Here is a 15,364-nt window from a genome sequence, read left to right on the forward strand (position 1 = left end):
CATCAAGGGCTCGAGTGTGAACACGCCGGTGGATCCAGAGTCCAGATTCTGGAAAGTAAATGAAGCCAAAATATTTGCAGACGCCAATTAGTCATAGTGAATATGACCTCTGCATTTACAGCCGTCCTTTACTCACCAGTAGTGAACACACACAAGCCAGACGCTGCCTTGCTCAGGGGCAGACCAGCCCATGACCTGGACTACAAGACCAGATCCTTTCCTCTGAGCCACGAGCCTCCCATGGATGAAATTCAGCCTAATGAAACTAAAACCTCCCTTAGCGTTTCTATATTCAGCCTTTATTTTGTCACTCATGAGGATTTCCTCCGCTTAATGTGCTAAACAAGGGGAAGAAGAGGTGGGATTTCACAATAACGGGTCTCACAGGCAGCAGGCTGTTGCAGCCAGAGGAAGCCGGTAAGTCCACGTTAGCAGCCTCTGCCTGACGACGAGCTGTTCATGTGGAAAGTTTGGCGGACCTGGTAACACGAGAGCCCGCAGCCGACGCTCAGGTCGACCCGAGCCGGGGCGAAGATGCTGTGAACGGGTGATTTATGGGGCCAAAATGTGGATTTTTCTCCCTCTGACGTGTCTCCTGTTTGTCACACCAACTCTTGGCTTTTTTGAAGGGACCTGCCTCAGAAAAGGTAGAAATCTCTGTTATTAAGTAAATGTATTTAACTCGTTGTTTTTAAAGTTCATGGTTTTCATTCTGACATCAGATTTTTACTTTTTTTAAATTTATAATGTTTATTCTTTCTCTCAGAATTAATTATAGCAGTCTTTTTTGTTATCATTGTTACTTTTATGTGAGCGCTATAATGAAAAATATTTATTTGGCAAATGAATTAAAACCAGAAAAAGTGTGTAAACTCTTGACATCAGTCCTTAGGAGGATACTTTAAAAGTGATTTTAAAATATGCATGAAATGTCACAACGAAAAAAAAGAAAATAAATCAAATACTGATAATGAAGAACATCTCGAAATACATTTTCAGTGTTCTAGTGGCTTCTATTTTCACGTCAGTGTCTAAACAGTTTCTAAGTCCAGTTCCCTCACAAAAGAATGGTACATGTTTGTACCCAGTTCACAATGTTTTTACTTATATGTGAGGGTTTAGTGGTGCCATGGAAACATGCCACTTAACGCTCCGTTAAGACGTGGATGTTCTCAGCAGCAGTGAGAAAAAGTGGTGAAAAACACCTGCTGCAATTCATATCTGAACATCTGCATCGATGGTCGGGGGATGTCCGAGTCGCAAAAGGAGCGAGAGGAGACAGAGAGAGCAGAAGGAAGAAAAGAAAGAGCTCAGATAAACACTCCGAAAAGGAGAAGTTCAAAGTTGGTAATTATGCAACTTGATGTCCCCCCGTGTGTGCTCAACTGTAACCAGAGCACAAAGCACACAGAACACTGTGTGTACCGAAAATAAGACAGAGGGAATCACACACACACACACACACTTACAGACACACACACTTACAGACACACAATAAACATGGTTTTTAGTATCTCAAGAACAACTGGACTTATTCAAATTTGCATCTCCTAACCGCTACATCTCCATAAAGCTTTCAGTGGTCTGTAACAGATACTGCCAGACGTTTGACAGGATATTTGAAAAAAAAAAAGAGATTTCATCAGTATTATTAATATAAATCAGGAAGTGTTTTTTTTTTTTCCATTTTTCAAGTTCTATTCTTGTCTGGGAAAAAGACACATACATGATTCCACCTGTTTGTTTTCCTGTGCAGAGCCCTCCCCTGGCGTGTTGGTTCTGACCCCAGGACGGGAGCTGATTATGACCTGCAAGGGTCACGTGACGGTCGATGGACTGAAGGTCAGAAACGGATCAAAGCCCGGTGGAAGAGACGGGTCAGACGTGAATGGTGGAAACACAGAAAACAGAAGTTCTGGGCACGCAGCCTCTCCCACCGCGCACGCGGCCCCGCTGACCAGCGTGCACAGACCGTCGGCGGACCAGGAGACTGAAAAGGAGGAGTGGAGTGATGGGAGCAGGGGGAGGCGGGGGGAGAACTCAAGTCTGCAGTGGAAGTGGACTGGGAGGATGGTGCGGAAAAGAGACCAAGATGTTAAATGGAGCAGAGGGGCCACACTGTCGCTGCCTTCTGTGACGGAGGCCGACTCGGGAACGTTCACCTGTTATCACAGAGACAAGGAGATGTTCTCTTTAAAAGTCATCGTGGCAGGTGAGTCACACACACTGTGCGCGTACACGCGTGCGTGTGGCTTAGGCTCCACCCCCTAAAGCCAACAGATGGCTTTGAATAATTATTCGTATTTATCTTCTTTTTTAAAAAAAATTATACGCCTAGTTTGAACACGAAGAAGAACAGGAAGAGCAAAAAGTACATGCTGAGACATCAGAATGTGAACGTTCACTATCATTATTTCCAGCACGCTGAGACCACTTCCTCCTCTGCATGTCATGTGTCCTGGCTCCTCTCTGTGCATCAGATATTTGTTTGAACTTTGACAGTTTGGAGGACCGTGTCATGTCTCCATGTCTCCTGTTAGATCCTCCAGAGAAACCCAGCCTCTTCTGCTACAAAAAGTCTCCCAGCAGCAAGATTCGCTGTGAATCCAAGCCTCAGGGAAACGTCACCATAAGGCCTCATTGTTACCTCCTGCTCAGTAAAAGGTAAAAAGCACACAGATGTGAGCTTCCCTCCACCCGTGGGGCAGACAAGTGCATCTGGTTTACAACATATAACAATGTGATCCGTCAGTGATGTATCTTTGTGGCCCGTGTTCCTCATGTTTGGTTAATAAGCTACGGCTGAAACTGGAGGATCCTGCTCCAAAATCACGTCTCTTTCTCTTTCTCTCAGCCCCAGCCCCGAGATGTTTCTGCGCTTTCAGTGCTCCTATTCCTCCCGCAGCTCCCGCTGTTTCTGCGTCCTGGACCACAACGAGGACGAGATGAGGTCCGTTCACTTTGCTTACCTGTGCGTCACCAGCATCGCGGGAAACACCACCAGCAACCTGCTGGATTTCACACCCATGGGGATTTGTGAGTTGATGCGAGGGTCCCGGCAGAGTGCAGGAACGATAGAATGAAAGCGATTCGGTGCTTTTGTATTTGACACGTTATATACGGCACAAGCATGCAGCACACATGCACAGGACACGCGTACATATCCAGGTCATAAACGTCTGAGGTGACGTTCACTGACTACCTAAAGTTTGGAGTTTGATGTCAGATACTTTCCAGATTCAGTCCCGACTTTTGAGGGTCCCTCTTGTTCCCCCAGTAAAACCTGACGCGCCAAAAAACGTGTCAGTCCGGAAGATCGAGGGGGAGGAGACGTGGATGAAGGTGACCTGGAATCTCCCCTCGTCCTGGAAGTCTCATGACAATTTTTATGATATGATCTATCAGATCAAATACAGACCTGCCGTGTCCTCCTTCCATTTTGATCAGGTGCGTTTCAGCTTTCGTGCCTTTAAAAATGAAGAGGTAGAAGATTAAAAACAGAGGCATCACTGTGTGATGTGTGTCACCGTGACCGTGCGTGACTGCAGATACACAACATCGACGGGGAGCGCTCCTTCCTCATCAAAGATGCCATTCCCGGTGAGGAGTACCTGATCCAAGTGAGAACCAAGGAAGAATACGACGGCCTGTGGAGTGACTGGAGCTCAGCCGTGCGTAGCTGCAGCTGGACAGGTGAACAAAGACACTCCTACTGGGGTTTGCTCCTGCAGTGGAGTTTCTCTGCTCTGCATGTTCAGGAATGTGTTGTGTGATAAAGAACTCGGGGTCATCAGTCACTCTGACAGCTCCACCTCTTGGGACCAGCTTAATTTGGGGATAAAAACATGGCACATACATGGAGAAGAGTTCCCCTGGCTTTAAATCTTTGTCCTTTTCTCGACATGTCCTCCAAAGCTGACAAGTGGACGGCCACAACGGTGAGAGCCTGAAGATGTCATCAGATACGTGCAAACTGATGTAGCGTGCTTCAGTCCATGCCATTGTCTCTTTATCGCAGATTTCCATCGCAGACATAGAAAGTTCTGGGCTCGACATCAGCACCGTTGATGGTGAGAGCATGAAGAGTGTGTGGGTGTGTGTGGGTGGTGAGTTAGTAGAGCGTCCCTTCAGTGTGCGGAAACCCCCTCCACCCCACAGGAAACCATGTCATCATAATGACTGAGGATCAACAGCACGACAAACCACAAGAAACACAGTTTCCACCGCCCCCCCTTCCTCACTGTAACACGCACATCTGCTTGCTCTGGGGGCATCCAACTGTCAGAGCTTCTCTTCTTTTTCTTTACTGCAGTTACTCCGACGTTTACAACGGTCCCTACGACGTTCCTGGAGGTGTCGACTCATGTTCTCTGGATCTCGGCTTTCTTTGTGCTGCTGCTGTCGGCCGTTTTGGCCGTCTACATATTCAGGTGAGGTGCAGACATTCGGGGGGTTTTTGCGTGTCTGTTGTGTGTCGTAAAATAAAGGCAAGTTCTCCTCTTTGTTTCTTTGGTGTCAGTCAAAGGAATAGATTTCTGTCCAAAGTCCAGCGTTTGAGTTTTGTTGCCGCTCGCGGTGCCTTGTCTCAACCTCTCCCCTCAGTCCCTGCTGCTCCAGAGGGGCAGGCGCTGGTCACCTTTGCTCCTCCATCATACAGAGAACGACCAGAAGATGAACACGAAACTCAAGAACTGTGTCAAAATGAGAGGGCAGAGCACATGAACTTCAACAACACAAGTTATTTCTTGATGCGGCAGGAGGACAGGGAATAAATCCAGCCTGGGTCTGGAACATTTCAGGTTGTTTCACTATGGAGACAGGCAAAAGAAAGAAAATGGACCTCTGTTGTAAAGATCTACCTAAATCTGTCATTAATCTATTCTCGATTTGTTGAGTTTCATATTGTTCTTCTTCTTTTGTTTCATGCTGCTTTAAAGAAAATAAAGGATTTTTATTTTTATTTTGTAAAGCTGTTTTGTGCTTCTACAGCTTTTGAACTTCCAGATTTTAATCGCTGTCGAATGACGTAACAAGATGACTTACGTCAGAGCAGAGTCAGTGGTCGGATATTCTACCCGATGCTGCCATCTGGCGGCCGCCTCTCTTAACTACATGAGGCCGTTTCTATGGCATTTGTTGCTACGCGACCGTCCTTAACAGGTGACGCTCTCCGTAAACCGTTTGCGTGCCCGCCTGTTCTGTTCCATGCGAGTTCGACCGGGATCAATGCTCCAAGGATCATTTTGATCTTTTAATGATCAAGGCTCAAATCAACTTTGATTCAAGGCATCATACTCATTGGTTACATTTTTTATAATCAATTTTATTTATTGATTGGCTTCAACCAGCCAGGAACGACCATCACACAGATCGCTTGTGCGCATGTTTGTTGTTAATTTCGAGTTTCTCACCAGATTTTGCCTTCCCGGAGAGGCACAAGGTCAGTACCAATACTGTGGTTGTTGCAAACTAAGTTGTGCTTAGAAGATTTGGTTCTAAATGCTGCTGCTAAAGGCGAAGTCGTGCAGATGTTTCCACTGAAGGACAATTGCCACTGTGCAATAAGGAAGGGTTATTTATCGTGAGCCTCAAATGTGTCTTGGGAGTACAAAGTTTAAACACTGGTGCAGAATAAAAGGTGATTTCATAACAAAGAAATTTACGTTGTTTGGTTTTTTGACTGTTTTTACCCTGTCAGCTCTTGCGTCGATTTAAAATAAATTGAAATGACCGGAAAGCCGAAAGTGGACACGGGCGCCTTAACGTCGGAGCAACAAGACAAGCTGCGACAGTTTAAGGTTGTTAACATCAAAGCTATCAAAGCTACACGCTGCAGGGTTCGTTCATGGGATGGAATTACGATCAATCTATTTTGATTCTCAGATTAAAACGAGGATCGACAACGAGAAGTATCTCCGGTCGCACCCAGAAGTAGAAACAATGATAAGCGGCTTTCTGAGGTCAGTGACGTCATCCTGGTTATAGCTGCTGCAAAGGGAAGAGTTGACTTTAGTCAATATAGAAAAAAGAATGACGACGAGAATGGAGTCTCCCCCCTTTTGACATCCCCGTCGAAAGGGATATCATCCATCCATCCACCATCCATCCATCCATCCATCCGTCCATCCATCCATCCATCCACTCACCCACTCATCCATCCATCCATCCATCGACTCATCCATCCATCCATCCATCCATCCACTCATCCATCCATCTGTCCATCCACCGTCCATCCATCCACCATCCATCCACTCATCCATCCATCCACTCATCCATCCATCTGTCCATCCACCCGTCCATCCATCCACCATCCATCCACTCATCCATCCATCCACTCATCCATCCATCTGTCCATCCACCCGTCCATCCATCCACCCATCCATCCATCCATCCATCCATCCACCCGTCCATCCATCCATCCATCCATCCACCCGTCCATCCATCCGTCCACTCATCCATCCATCTCCTATTAATGAGCATCACTACACAGTTTCTCTTCTCTCACACAGAGATGCATTTCTGAAAAGACCAACTGACATCCGCAAGTTTGCTGCAGGTGAGTTGAACACACACACACACGCATGCACGCGCACACACACACGCAGCACGCACGCACACACACACACGCATGCACACGCATGCCCACACGCATGCCCACACACACACACACACACACGCACCGCGCACACACACAACACACGCGTGTTTTGAATGGCGCTCCTAGGTGTAACATTACTGTGTAATGTATCATTTACAAGTCTAATGAGGGGACGTGTTGGGATTGTTACAACGTTGCTAATATGACAACAGTGCTGTTGGCTTGTTTTCCTTTCAGATCACTTTGCCAGAACAATCCCTGGTGTGGTTGCCGACTCCCAACTGGATGGCAACAGTGAAGAGAAGTGATGTGCTTTTTGTCAGAGTACACGAGTAAAGACAACAGCGTTAATGATGTTTGTTTCAGCCCACCCAGGCCGAAATGAAATGTTACTGTCAGGTAGTTGTGAGAAGAAAGACGGACTTGGTTAATGAATGTTGAAAGATAATGAGCTAGTGGTCCTTTGTGGGCATACACAGTACATCACGTCCTGGATTCATCGCTGGAGAAATCATGTTTATCCCTCTTTTATGAGCATCATTACACCAAACTGTGACATTTTGGGGATTGTTTTTACACAGATTGCGCAACTAATGAATAAAAAATTTTTTTTTGTGCAGAAACTTTCAGTGTGTTTAGTATTGTCAGCAGGAGCCTCCCCAGAGAAGAAAGACAGACAAAAACAGAGCAGGTGCACAACAACAGTGGCGGACTGAACAGTCGGTCTGTTTCTCTCTGTGGTTATCATTTCTTTGTGGGGTGGATTTGCTCTTACGCAACCCAAACGGGACAATGGGACACCTCCTCGTCCAAACACAACTGGTCTTTCTAATGCTGTCTGCTCAAATCTCCTAAATTTGATTTCTGGATGAAAATGTTTGACATTAAAAACCCACCAAAAGCAGTTTAAGGGTTACGTATCCGAGCAGATTAATGTAATAGTCTATGACACGCACATCCCTGCCTCTCCCTCTCCCTCTCCCTCTCCCTCTCTCTCTCTCTCTCTCTCTCACACACACACACACACACACACAGGTGTCTTAATACGCTGCACCTGCTCTGACGCAGATCAGAACAGGTACCCGTTCATCCAGATCACATCATTGAGGCGTTCTTTGTCTCCTGCATCACATCTACAGTCTTTAACGGTGAGAAATGATTCAATTAGAATCTTTTTGTTGAAGGTTTTGTTAAGAACGGCTTTCAATCTTTCAGATGTGGTTTTTAAATTGTTTATTTTAAGTTATTACATTGTGTCCTGGCATTTAAGTTATGAAAAAATGTTGAAACATATAAAGAATTCATTTTGGATCTTAAAGTTTATTTTTTTAACAAATTAATTTATTTTTTTTTTACATTAGAAATGTAAAAATAACCTGAATGATCTTATATGAGGGAAGAAATTAAAATGTCCTGATGTTTTCTCTAGGTCATTTATTTCAACCTTTAGTCATATTTAAATGAGTTGAGTCAAATTAATGGAAAATAAACAAATGGAATGAAGGCAAAACACCGACATGGAAATATGAGGGAACCCATTGTGAGTGAGGAGTCACAAAGACCTACAATGTATTTTACAATAAGAGGCTTTTTTTTAATTGTACAGAACGCCGAGGCTGTTTTTCACAGCGTGTTATCCTCTATAGTACCCCCACACCTCCCGTAGGATGAGGCCGTAACTAAGAAAGTCTGATCAGGAATCCTCAAAGGAGGAACTCCTGTCACAAACCTGCCGGTGACTCAGGCAGAGAGGCTTCATAGCAACAAACCCACCTGCAGAAGTGATGTAACCACCCGTGTTTCCTGTCAGATTAGCGCGCTGCTGCCCGATGGCTGCAAAAGCCTTGGTCATCCTGCTCGTTGGGGCTCTCTTGGCCTCAGGTAAGCATCAAAACACCCCCCATCACCTTACAAACATGATGGATGAACAAATGATTAATGTGGACATGAATGTGCATTTATGGTCATTAGTTCTCACAGCCCAGAACCCTTTGATGACTCCTGGAAAAGACACAAGCGTCAAATACAAGATGAAAAAATTGGTACGTTATTTTGGATGGATGCTTGTTCACTTAATCATTGTCTTAAATCGTGAGTAGATTTGGGACAATGGGGGGATCATCTTGGATCTCTAAATAAAGATGGGGGAAAAATAGCCTTGCGCATTTATTGTCTTCCACTCATTTCTGTCTATGCAGCCATGTTTAATACAAAATGTTTCATTTTCACGCCATCGTGGTAAAAACTGTCTCGAAGCTCAAATGTTTTAATGGCGTAACACTGGAATTTTTATTTTTATTCTCATCAGATGAAAGAGTGCCAGGAGGAGGGTGAGGAAAATCTCTTGCACTTGTTCAAGTGTGTGTGCGTGGGTGAGAGAGAGAGATAAAGAGAGAGAGAGCTGTCTGCATGCACAGACAATAATAAGCAGAATGACTGAATCTCTGGATATGGGAGTGTGTGTTGACGTTCACTGATGGTGAAACCCGAGTAAAGAGGGAGGAGTGCTCTGTTACAGGATACGCGGTGCCGGAGGTGAGCGTGCTGAGATCACTCTTCAGTAAGAGGTAAAGAAAGAAACAAAGAACCATAGAGGCCAACACGCAGTCATCTGTATTTCTAAAGCAATAGTGCAGTGATACAGTTCCTGGCTGTCTCAGCAGTTGGCCGGTGGGGGACAGGAAGCCGGGCCAGTCCGACGGCCTCCCGTCGGCTCTGCTCGCGTGCCTGGAGTCAGTCTCTGGCAAAGCCTCACCGAGTCAGGAATGGATGGCAGATCAAACGGTGTGGACGCAGTAAAGCTCGGTCCATCACTCGCACATCATGTGACAGCTCGTCCGGGTCCATGGCTGCTTTTAAGTCACCGTTTTCTTGATCTACCTTTAGAGGGACATGATGTTGAACAGCAGCCATCTCCTACCCATGATCAGGCAGATGAGGAACTCCTCAGTCAGTAACCTCCAAACACACCGAGAACAGCAATCGTCTCCTTCCTGCTGTTTCTGTGCACTGTTTCCTGACCCATATCTTCCCCTCAGGCGCCCTCCGTGTGTTACATACGTGCCTTTATAGCACCGCTCGCCTGGACACTTGTGACCAAAGAGAGCAAATATAGCTTGGAAGACTCGGATGACTACGACGCGCTGCTCTGGTCAGCCGCGCCGGTGCTGCAGCACCTCCCCTCCAGTGAAATCCACCTTCCAGACACAGTCACTCAGCAAAAACTGGAACAGATGTGCGTGAGTTGTTATTGGGTTGTTGTTTTATAGTTCTGACCCTGGACCTCCCTGTGGGAACGGTGGTCCACGTGAAACAAAGATGCTCTCTGCAGGATGAGGATGCTGCAGGACACGTACGCCATTTGGCCTGAGAAGCAGAGGAAGAAGGTGGCCATGTGGGTGAAACAGCAGATCTTACAGAATTCCTTCAACTGTACGCTGGCACCATCTGGATCAACAATAGGTAGCAAACTAGAAAAGTTCCCAAAGACCTGCATAAAACTGTACATCTGAAGAAGATAATGCTTGATCTAAATCAAATGAAAGATGTAATAAGCAGCAGCTTGTAAATACAAACATCAGTCCTGATAAAACCTGGTTTTTCCTCCTACAGGGAGGGGACAGGCCTGTGGAGCATCAGCAAACTGGCTTGGCGAGGCGCTGCCCATGATGGGACCATACCTCTCCTATGTAGCAACCAATGATGTCGTTGGCTCCCCCAGTGAGACGGTAGGACCGATGGGACGCATCGGTAATAAATGGTAACATCTCTCAACCATTCACATCCTGTTCCAGATTTGCCAGTTTTTCCGCACGGGTCAGTTCAAGTCTGCCCTCGGCATGGACACCCAGCTGAAGCCCAGCCTGGCGAGGAAGCTCCTTCAGCGATATCAAGAGTGCTTCAGTGGAAATGAGTTCTCCAAGAACATGGACAAGTGCGTAGCCCCAATGAATGAATGTGATGTGCCACACCGTTGTCTGGACTACAGTTGTACCTACGAATCCCCTCAGGCTCGGAGTGCTGGCCTGTTACTCCACTGACACTCCAGATTTGCCCCCTGACCTCAGGCAAGTGTTCCTGTCTCAGCTGGACCAGTGCGACAACCCCACAGTCAAAAAGGTACAACCGGTACAATCCTGTATTTAGTCCGCCGCAGGTGTCCTCCAACCACAGTGTTCCTCTACCCAAGGTGAAGAAGAAGATCGTCAGGTCTATGATTTCAGATTACAACGGGACTCAGCCATTGCGCGGGCTGGGCAGCAGCGTGACCGCGCTCTCTGTCAGACAAGTCTCCATGATCCCCTGGGCCACTTTCAAAGAGCTCCAGAATGATTCCACTGTGCAGTGGACGCAGGGCCAGGTGCACGCCCTGGTCAACAAAAAGCTGGGACGGATGAAGGTAAGTGTGCAAACGCTTCTGGCATCCCGCTCCCACCATTTTCTCTCACTACTTGTTGCGTCTCTCAGTGTAAGAACGTTTCCCGTGAGGAGCTGATGGAGCTCCAGTCGATTGTCAGAGGTTTGCCGTCCTGTGTGCTCAAACAAATCAAAGCCAAGGAGATCCTGAACGACACCCAGGCTCTGAAGGCCATCTCCAAACAGATGAGGAAGGCTCAGCTGAAGGCCCTGCTGCAGGGGGTCAGTCATAGTAGAGGAGCACCATCTCATCACATCGCTCAAATCCGACGCATTTTTTTTGTTTCTGAAACACCTGGAAAGGGTCACATTTTTGATAAGCGGTTCCCTTACAGCTCAGCAAGGATGTGGGTCCCACAGAGCTGGTGAAGAAGGTGGAAGGCACTTTGCTCCGGAGTGTTCCTGTCAGCATGCTGGCCAGAGCAAACATCACTTCTCTACAGCAGGTGGAGAACAAAACATGGCGTCCGTCACAGGTGACGTTCCACATCTACCGATATTCTTGCAATTCTCCCAAAATCTGTCACAGTCACAGTTTCTCCAGCTTATTTTCACATACAACATGTTGGATTCATGTCTCTTATCTTTCCAGGCGTGTTATCTGGCTAGAAGGCTGAGCGCTCTAAAGCAGCTGGATTATAGGTGAGATTTATAGGACAAGTAGGACCAGATTACAGAGAAATAACTAAAGCTGACAACTTTTCTAACTTTACGACTCTCGGGCCAAACAGGAGGCTGCATTCAATCCTTCAGGGTCTGACCTGCAAGATGATCCACCAATCAGCAGACAGTGACGTTCAGGACATGGTGCAGGCCGTCACCAAGAACCCACAGTGGATTTCCAAAATGCAGGTAAGTTTTTACTCCTGCATGTAATCAGATTTGATTTGTAATGACGGGTGAGAGAAACATCTTTTCAGACAAGCTGCGTTGCCCGAAAACTCTTCGAGACTCTGGAGAAGCAGAGAGCAAACTATTTCCAAAATATCACTGAGGAGGAGATGGAAGACATTCCTGCGACCTTATTCATTCACCTGCCGTGAGCGCTCGCTTCTGCACCACTTTTTAATTCTTTTTTTCCCATCGCTCTCATGTGCAAGCCTCTGTTTTTCTGCTTTTATTCCAGGCCTTTTAAGCTGAAGGATTTGCCCGACTCCGCGTGTCCCGCCTTCCTGCGCGTGATAGAGCGAGCCAACTTCAGCCTGCTGCCTCCTCGCTCTCCCTCTCGCCCGGCACTCACCCGCAGAACGCTGCTCTGTCTGGTCCGTCTCCCTCACACCCGCTAAAATGAGCTGCCCTCACATTTATATTATATAAATATTTAAACTACCCTGATCTTGAGCCCAACCTTGTGCCAAAGCAAGTCTTAAACACTGCTCACCTGACTGTCGGCGCAGTAACTTTAACAGAATTGTGTTTATTTACTCTTTATTTGCAGAAGAAAAACATTTCCACACTGACCACCGAGGAGGTGTCCTTGCTCGGACCGCTCTTGTGTGATCTCCAGCCGTCCCAGCTGGGCCTCATGGCCCCCGCCGTCCTCAACTCCAGCCTGATGGCCATGGCCTCCTGCGAGCGCATCCCTCGAAGCCACAGGGCAGATCTGGTTCAACTCCTCAAGAAAAACTTTGGGTGGGACAGGTTCCCCCGGACGCTCTCTGCTGCAGAAACCAAGACGGTGATGGAGTTTTCTCCCTTCCTTCCGCAGTGATCCAAGGAATTGGTCGCCTGAGTCTATGGAAGAACTGGGTCCTCTTCTATTGTTGAACGACAGCACCATCACTGCTCTGCCTAATGAAGTGGGTAAATTCTGTGTCTTTAAATGCTGCACTGAATAGGAAGCTAATAAGCTTCTGTCTCTCTGTCCCTTAGTCAGCTCTGGACGTGTTGGATGTTTCCTGGAATAGTTTTAAAACCTGTTTCCCTCCCTCTATCTCTTGCAGCCTTGGGTGAAAGATTTTCTCTATTTCCTAAAGTCTAAACACGGCCAGATACCCGCAGCTCTGGAAAAGAAACTCTTTCTCCTCACTACTAATGTGACAGGAGATCCAGAGCGTAAGAAAAGGGCAGGTGAGGAAAAGGCCATGAGATGCTGTGAATATAGTCGCCACGACCCGGCAGTGATGTTGCCGTATCCTGTCTCTCTCAGCTGACAGTGAAGGCAACATCAGCCACCAACCAGTGCCGACTGTCCAGTTAATAGAGGAACTGGAACTGGCCAACAGCTACTGGACAGCTGAGCAGTTGGATCTTATGTCTACTGAAACCTTTGTCATGTCATTGGAAACCCTTGGGAACGTCCAGGATTTCAGCGAAGCCCAACTAGACGTGCTCAGGAAAAAAGCAAACATGGTACAGCTGAGTATCTTCAGATCTGAAGGGGAAACTCGATTTGCACATTTTTAATGTTCTCATTCATGTTCAAGAGGATTTTTGGGGCTTCAACAAAATATTGCAAAAAAACTCAAATAAATTTTAGCTAAAAAAAAAAGCCTCCCATATAGACTGTACATATATCTATGATGCAAACAGTCCATCTCACAGGTTAACATCTTAGTTAACCTGTGATTAAAAAAAACAGCTTTATTGATGTGCCAGAAGAGATCTTTGTTCTCTTTGTTCTGCAGTCTTTTGGTCCGGCAGCAAATATGAGCGAGACTGTAGTGATGCAGATGGGATGCATTACCAGAGGACTGTCCAACTCTGACCTGGAGACACTCCCCTTCTTACTGGAAACTCTGGAGGGGATCGGCCGCTGTGGCTGGAGTGAACCACAGGTGGTGAATTAACACATTACTCTTCACTTCACGTGGTCGTGACCTGTTAAGCACCCTGTTACCGTATGTCCTGTCTGACCAGATGGGACAGATCTGGAAGGCTGTTGCTAAACATAACAACCTGACGGTGCAGCAGCTGGGTGTTTCGGAGATGGTCGCCCTGAACGGGTTCATCTGTGGCCTCAACGCGAGCGAGGTCGGACAGCTGGAGCCCAACAGCTTCATGTTAGTGTTGCTCTTATTACAATGTAACGCTGTGGTTTTCCCTCTGGTTCATGTGTTGTGTTTGTTGTATCAATAATGATTCTTTTTGGATAATCTGTCATCAGCTATTGGTTATTTTGAAGACGCGTTGAGGTTAATACTGTTTGTCACAGAGAGGCCGTCGATTCGATGGACGGCCTTCAGTGCTCCAGTCCGGTCCTGCGGAGGCTGAAAAGTCTGGCCATGTCCGTGCTGAAAGATCCCAGCACCTGGACCGAGGGTCAGGTGTTTGACCTGGGCTGCATCATTGGTTCGCTCCTCTCTTTGTTTTACCGCAGAAACATATTGGTGTTGTTCTTTGACAAAGCACCTTCATCTTGATTTGGTTTCTTCATGGTCTCTCTCAGCTGGTCTGGATGTAGCCGAGTTGGCTTCTTTAAACTCGTCAGTCTTCTCCCTTATCAGAGAGTCCTGCATACCACTCATACCGTCAATTAACTTTGCTGTAAGTACAGAAACTTGCTGTCTACACACACACACACACACACACACACTAATGATGTATCTCAATCCATTCTCTCCCTGCAGTCACTCTCTCCTGCTCAGCTGGAGGCGTTTGGCCCTGACAATGCCGAACTGGTCACCAGCAAGCAGCGAGCGGCTCTGGGAGAAGAGCAACTGGCTGCTCTTGAGCGGGCCTCGACTGGTTCCTACAACCAACCACAACCAACGGAGACCTCAGGTAAGGGGATGCGTGTTCAACGCTGCCCAGTCTCAGGGGTCTCGCTGGACAGAATACGTTTACGTTCAGTCTTTTTCATTCTGGCCCCAGGAGCTCCATCGCTGAGCATGGAGGGCTTCCTGGCCTTCATGAAGCCTCTCCTGTTCCTCCTGATGGGCTTCCTGCTGCTGTGAGGAGACGCCGCCCGCCTGCAGAAGTGACCTGCTGCACCTATAGAGCTTGTGACTACATGAATCTCTAAGATTCTGAGGCCTGCATGAACGCAACTTAATCTTATTGCCTGTAAAGGTGAATTTTATGACTGTTTATCGAATCTTTAAGGGTTCTGTGGTAGTTTGTAAAACTACCACAGAACCACAGCTGCTGAAATTATTAAGGGCTCAAATGAGACTGAAGTGCTGACAAAGGGCATCCTGAGTAAATAGTAATGTGCTCACTGTAAGCCAAGACCATAAATATCTGCTTTATATATTTATCACTGCCAGCATAAACATTCATACTTTACTATTGAGTATATATTTATAGTCATAAATGTAGATAACTAGTCTACAAACTCTGAATGTTTATATATTTTTTTCTGTGGAAAAAGTGCTCAATAAAGAACATACAACCACACCAACAAAACTA

At 46.7% G+C, this 15,364-nt stretch overlaps 3 protein-coding genes across 7 annotated transcripts; all 3 read left to right on the top strand.

The window, feature by feature from the left end:
- Positions 1-152: 152 nt before the first annotated feature.
- il6r (interleukin 6 receptor) lies at positions 153-4,960 on the top strand. 3 transcript variants are annotated; one of them, XM_057045728.1, is made up of 10 exons: positions 154-647; positions 1,757-2,212; positions 2,541-2,664; positions 2,855-3,036; positions 3,278-3,447; positions 3,549-3,693; positions 3,916-3,938; positions 4,019-4,070; positions 4,313-4,430; positions 4,603-4,960. In XM_057045728.1, the coding sequence occupies exons 1-10, from the start codon at positions 566-568 to the stop codon at positions 4,673-4,675; spliced, it is 1,425 nt and encodes a 474-aa protein (XP_056901708.1). In that variant the 5' UTR covers positions 154-565; the 3' UTR covers positions 4,676-4,960. The 3 variants fall into 3 exon arrangements, with proteins under 3 accessions (XP_056901710.1, XP_056901708.1, XP_056901707.1); XM_057045727.1 differs by having other exon boundaries at positions 155-647; positions 4,520-4,960; XM_057045730.1 differs by lacking the exons at positions 3,916-3,938; positions 4,019-4,070; positions 4,313-4,430; positions 4,603-4,960 and adding an exon at positions 3,779-3,915 and having other exon boundaries at positions 153-647.
- A 138-nt stretch (positions 4,961-5,098) lies between these two features.
- Positions 5,099-7,221, top strand: LOC130532850 (RIIa domain-containing protein 1). The gene is made up of 5 exons (XM_057045744.1): positions 5,099-5,440; positions 5,699-5,798; positions 5,884-5,960; positions 6,510-6,556; positions 6,836-7,221. The coding sequence occupies exons 2-5, from the start codon at positions 5,727-5,729 to the stop codon at positions 6,904-6,906; spliced, it is 267 nt and encodes an 88-aa protein (XP_056901724.1). The 5' UTR covers positions 5,099-5,440; positions 5,699-5,726; the 3' UTR covers positions 6,907-7,221.
- Positions 7,222-7,618: 397 nt separating this feature from the next.
- Positions 7,619-15,361, top strand: otoa (otoancorin). 3 transcript variants are annotated; one of them, XM_057045717.1, is made up of 29 exons: positions 7,619-7,746; positions 8,409-8,479; positions 8,570-8,640; positions 8,907-8,928; positions 9,117-9,165; positions 9,259-9,382; positions 9,485-9,547; positions 9,637-9,833; positions 9,930-10,060; positions 10,211-10,326; positions 10,393-10,532; positions 10,609-10,717; positions 10,788-10,997; positions 11,066-11,236; positions 11,350-11,490; positions 11,607-11,656; positions 11,746-11,866; positions 11,935-12,053; positions 12,141-12,276; positions 12,453-12,646; positions 12,723-12,813; positions 12,958-13,084; positions 13,164-13,366; positions 13,642-13,791; positions 13,874-14,016; positions 14,169-14,305; positions 14,403-14,500; positions 14,584-14,737; positions 14,828-15,361. In XM_057045717.1, exons 2-29 carry the CDS (start codon positions 8,428-8,430, stop codon positions 14,908-14,910), a joined length of 3,402 nt encoding a protein of 1,133 aa, XP_056901697.1. In that variant the 5' UTR covers positions 7,619-7,746; positions 8,409-8,427; the 3' UTR covers positions 14,911-15,361. The 3 variants fall into 3 exon arrangements, with proteins under 3 accessions (XP_056901697.1, XP_056901699.1, XP_056901698.1); XM_057045719.1 differs by having other exon boundaries at positions 9,262-9,382; XM_057045718.1 differs by having other exon boundaries at positions 7,669-7,746; positions 8,414-8,479.
- The last annotated feature ends 3 nt before the right edge of the window (positions 15,362-15,364 follow it).

This window comes from Takifugu flavidus, chromosome 10 (assembly GCF_003711565.1).
Source record: "Takifugu flavidus isolate HTHZ2018 chromosome 10, ASM371156v2, whole genome shotgun sequence".
In the NCBI taxonomy this organism is placed as follows: Eukaryota; Metazoa; Chordata; class Actinopteri; order Tetraodontiformes; family Tetraodontidae; genus Takifugu; species Takifugu flavidus.

Coding starts and splice junctions, on each gene's coding strand:
- il6r (XM_057045727.1), top strand. CDS start 566: ATGTGGATTTTTCTCCCTCTGACGTGTCTCCTGTTTGTCACACCAACT. Junction 3,939..4,018: donor ACAAGTGGACGGCCACAACG/GTGAGAGCCTGA, acceptor TCTTTATCGCAG/ATTTCCATCGCAGACATAGA. Junction 4,071..4,312: donor CGACATCAGCACCGTTGATG/GTGAGAGCATGA, acceptor TCTTTACTGCAG/TTACTCCGACGTTTACAACG.
- LOC130532850 (XM_057045744.1), top strand. CDS start 5,727: ATGACCGGAAAGCCGAAAGTGGACACGGGCGCCTTAACGTCGGAGCAA. Junction 5,799..5,883: donor ACAAGCTGCGACAGTTTAAG/GTTGTTAACATC, acceptor TTTGATTCTCAG/ATTAAAACGAGGATCGACAA. Junction 5,961..6,509: donor ATGATAAGCGGCTTTCTGAG/GTCAGTGACGTC, acceptor TCTCTCACACAG/AGATGCATTTCTGAAAAGAC.
- otoa (XM_057045717.1), top strand. CDS start 8,428: ATGGCTGCAAAAGCCTTGGTCATCCTGCTCGTTGGGGCTCTCTTGGCC. Junction 9,383..9,484: donor AATGGATGGCAGATCAAACG/GTGTGGACGCAG, acceptor ATCTACCTTTAG/AGGGACATGATGTTGAACAG. Junction 13,085..13,163: donor AGAGCGTAAGAAAAGGGCAG/GTGAGGAAAAGG, acceptor TGTCTCTCTCAG/CTGACAGTGAAGGCAACATC.